The sequence below is a fragment of the Grammomys surdaster genome, unplaced genomic scaffold (genome assembly GCF_004785775.1).
Source record: "Grammomys surdaster isolate TR1022 unplaced genomic scaffold, NIH_TR_1.0 257, whole genome shotgun sequence".
Taxonomy (NCBI): domain Eukaryota; kingdom Metazoa; phylum Chordata; class Mammalia; order Rodentia; family Muridae; genus Grammomys; species Grammomys surdaster.
The window spans coordinates 5881592-5884989 of record NW_021604698.1 but is presented as its reverse complement, the minus strand read 5'-3'; the positions used below and the strand labels follow the sequence as shown (position 1 = coordinate 5884989).

General features: G+C 49.2%; 1 protein-coding gene across 1 annotated transcript in view; it reads left to right on the top strand.

The window, feature by feature from the left end:
* Tnfrsf11a (TNF receptor superfamily member 11a) overlaps positions 1–3398 on the top strand; it is a 46997-nt gene that overhangs the window by 728 nt on the left and 42871 nt on the right. The window contains exon 2 of the mRNA XM_028775651.1: positions 3–137. Within this exon, the coding sequence (XP_028631484.1) occupies positions 3–137 (135 nt within the window). The remainder of the gene's footprint in view (positions 1–2; positions 138–3398) is intronic.

The window sequence follows — 3398 nt, the reverse complement described above, 5'->3', positions numbered from 1 at the left end:
AGGGCGGCGGCGACCGCGGGTCCACAGAGGCCGCGCGCCCAGCCCGCCCGCACCGCGCCATGGCCCCGCGCGCCCGGCGGCGCCGCCAGCTGCCCGCGCTGCTGCTGGCCCTCTGCGTGCTGCTCGTCCCGCTGCAGGTAAGGACCCGCACCGCCATCGCCCGCCGTCCACCAGGGTCGAGGTCCCCGGCATAAGCACCAGCTGGAACTCGGGGGTTCGGGGAATGGAGACCCCAGCTGGTGTGTGGAGCTAAGGGACGGCGACTGGGAGGGTGCTGGGGTTTGGAAGGCTGAGGTTTGCAGAACCGGGACCCCGGGACACGGGATCTGTGGAGCACGGAGCTCTGGTTGCTACCTTAGTTCTCCGGGTGCACCTATTAGGTTTTTTCCATCTGTAGCTAATGCGGATCTATGTGATGCTCAGCGAGATTTTATGCGCAGACCCTGTTAGTGATCCCTTACTAAAATCTGCTACCCTGGGGCTGCGATTTCAATCCGCGTGGGTCCCTGGGAGCGCAGGGTCCCTGAGTTGGTCTTCACACCTTCCCTTATCTTAGTTTTCTCTCCATCTTCCCCACTGCGAAGGTGGAGAGAAGTAGGAGAAATGTGCTGGATGTGCAGAGAAGTAGTATTTGGAAGTTTCTTCGGCCGAGCTGACAAATCCTTTCCTTTTCACGTGTTCCTTTTTTCCTCCCTCCTCCCCACAAACAGCTCGTGGACGGGCAGGGATTGCTTGTGCTTAGAAACCTTTGACCATGTTAGGATGAAATATGTCTTTGCAATGGCAGAAACTTGGGGTAGTGATGCGCCTCGAGCTATTATTGATGCCAAGAACAAGCCTTGCAATCTTTGCCTCCACCTGGGATGGGCCTGGGCCCAGCGGTGATGGACAGAAGATGTGACTGGAATGCATAGTGCTTAGGGACCAGGGCCCTTTCTGGCTGCTCTTTCAGGCACCATCAGCAGCCTAGAGTAGGAGGCAAAAAGTCAGTGTGGAGAATTCCTTCCTAGAGCCAAATGTCCACGCAGGAAGAGGCCCCAGACCCCTGAACCCCGCGTCAGGGTCCGTCCTCCGCTTCTGGTAGGAGCCTCTAGTGCTTGCTAAAGAGCTTGGGTCCCAGTTGCTGGTCTGCTGGCAACTGAGCGGATCTCACTGCACCTCCTGGGAGTGATTTCTTTACCACCGGTATTCAGTGTGGCAGCCATCCGAAGCACGAAGCCAAACGTTCCCTTCTGTTCTGTGCGCTGAGCTGTTCTTCAGTCTAGGGAAGCCTGCTAAACAGCAGGCGCGCTCGGGGGTTCCTCTGAGGAAAGGGGAAATGTCAGTGAGGTTTCTTTGGCTCAGCAGTTTTAAATTTCCCCTTCTCCTGTTCAAACAGTCTTAGGCTTCCGTGAATGTCACTCACTGCCCCGGAGACCTGTCTGTGTTTGGGGTAAGGAGAGAAGAGAAAGGCAGCTTACCTGACACCAGGACAGAAGTAGTGCAAATGTGTTCGAGATTGGAGCAGAGCAGTATAGAGACGCGTTCTACTTCATTCCTGGAAGAACGGGGCTCTTAGAGTGGCTGAGAGAGGACAAGGCGCGAGGATCGAACCCTGTCGATCATTTGAAGCACTTCAAATGTTGCTTGCTTAATGAAGTGTTCAACAGGTGGGACAGGGAGCTACCTTCTTTTAAACTAAAAAACTGGGTCTTACTAGTCAATAGCTAGGTACCTCGGAAAAACCTGCCTGACCACACAGCAAAAGGGAAAAAAAGTACACACATTTGATTCTAATAAGACTAACATAGCGTTTGGAGCCAGCTGGCAGCTTGCCTACTCTGTATGTATGTCTGTGTGCATGTATGTGCTGGGTGTGTTCTTGACTGTGCTGGGTAAGGGACCGGGAGCTCGTCCGTGAAGACCAGCCTCTCACTACTGAGCTACACCCCCAGTCTCCTCTTACGCTTTTCTCCTCTCAGGACAACAAATGTGCACGCTCTGTAGGGCTTATTATGCTATCTTAGTTAGTGAACAGTAACCCAAAACAGTTGCTGCACGTTCAGCATAGTTACAGATTTCAAGTCGTATCTTTGATCAGCAGTTGATTGAGCTGTGTGCAGTGACTGACTGTACGTGGCTTAAGCTGGTATCTCAGATCATCTGCCTCTACCTTCTACTTCCCTTCTGCTTTTCTTTAAGACATTTTAATCATATACATTTTGTATTTGTAACAAGAAATATATATTTATATATATAGTCAATACTATATATAAATATATTAATTATAATATTATAAATATTAATATATATTTATAAAATTAATACTATATATATGTATGTATATATAAATGTTGTGAGGTGTGGGCTAGAGGGCAGACTCACTGCAGTTCTTGCCTGTGGGGTGTCACCTCCTTGGAGGTCAAATGACCCCTTCACAGGGGTCGTACGTCAGATATCCTGCATATCAGATATTTAAATTACAATTTATGACATTAGCAAAATTACAGTTATGAAGTAGCAAGTGGCAATGAAAATAATTTTACAGGTTCGGGGGTGGGGGTCACCAGAACATGAGGAACTACATTAAAGGGTTAAGCCACCCTTCCACCTTGTGGGTCTGAGGATAAAGTTCCGTTCAGCAAGCTCGGTAGTAGGTGTGTTTGCCTGATAAGCCATTTCGCCACCCGGTAAGTTTATTGTTCCCCAGTAAGCTGAGAATATGAGGTACTAAAATGCAAATTATTCAGAGGACACTACAACAGTGAACACTCACTCTGAGCATTAGTTATATGCATTTGAACCATACACAGACTTCTGCATGGACCATTTCCTGAGTACTCTCGGGTGCTTTGTTTGTGTCCAACCTCACCAGTGGAAGCCCATATTCTCTTATATTCTCTTATATTCTCTGTCCTCCCATATTTGCAACTGAATTTGTTTTCAGAGCTAATGAAAATATGCTCTTAAAAACTTTAATTCTTGTGTTGGTAGTTTGGCTGTTTATTCAGTTGCACAGGTGTCCCTGAGATAACTATGCTTACACACACCAGGTTACCTAAGGCCTTGGAGTTGATTCCCTCGATGGCCATTTACAGAGTGTAAAACATGCAATTAAGAAACTGGGCACATGCATCATTGGATCTGCCCAGGTTATAGTCTAAAGGCAAAGACAATGGGAGAAGCTGTAATGGTCATAAAGAAGTTTGTGATAAGAAAAGCACATTGGAGGAGGAGGAGTCGGAGGAGTCAGAGGAGGAGGAGTAGAAGGAGGAGGAGAAGGAGGAGGAGAAGGAAGTGGAGGAGGAGGAGGGGGAAGAAGAGGGGGAGGAGGAAGAGGAGAAGGAAGTGGAGGAGGAGGAGGGGGAGGAGGAGGGGGAGGAGGGGGAGGAGGAGAAGGAGGTGGAGGAGGGGGAGGA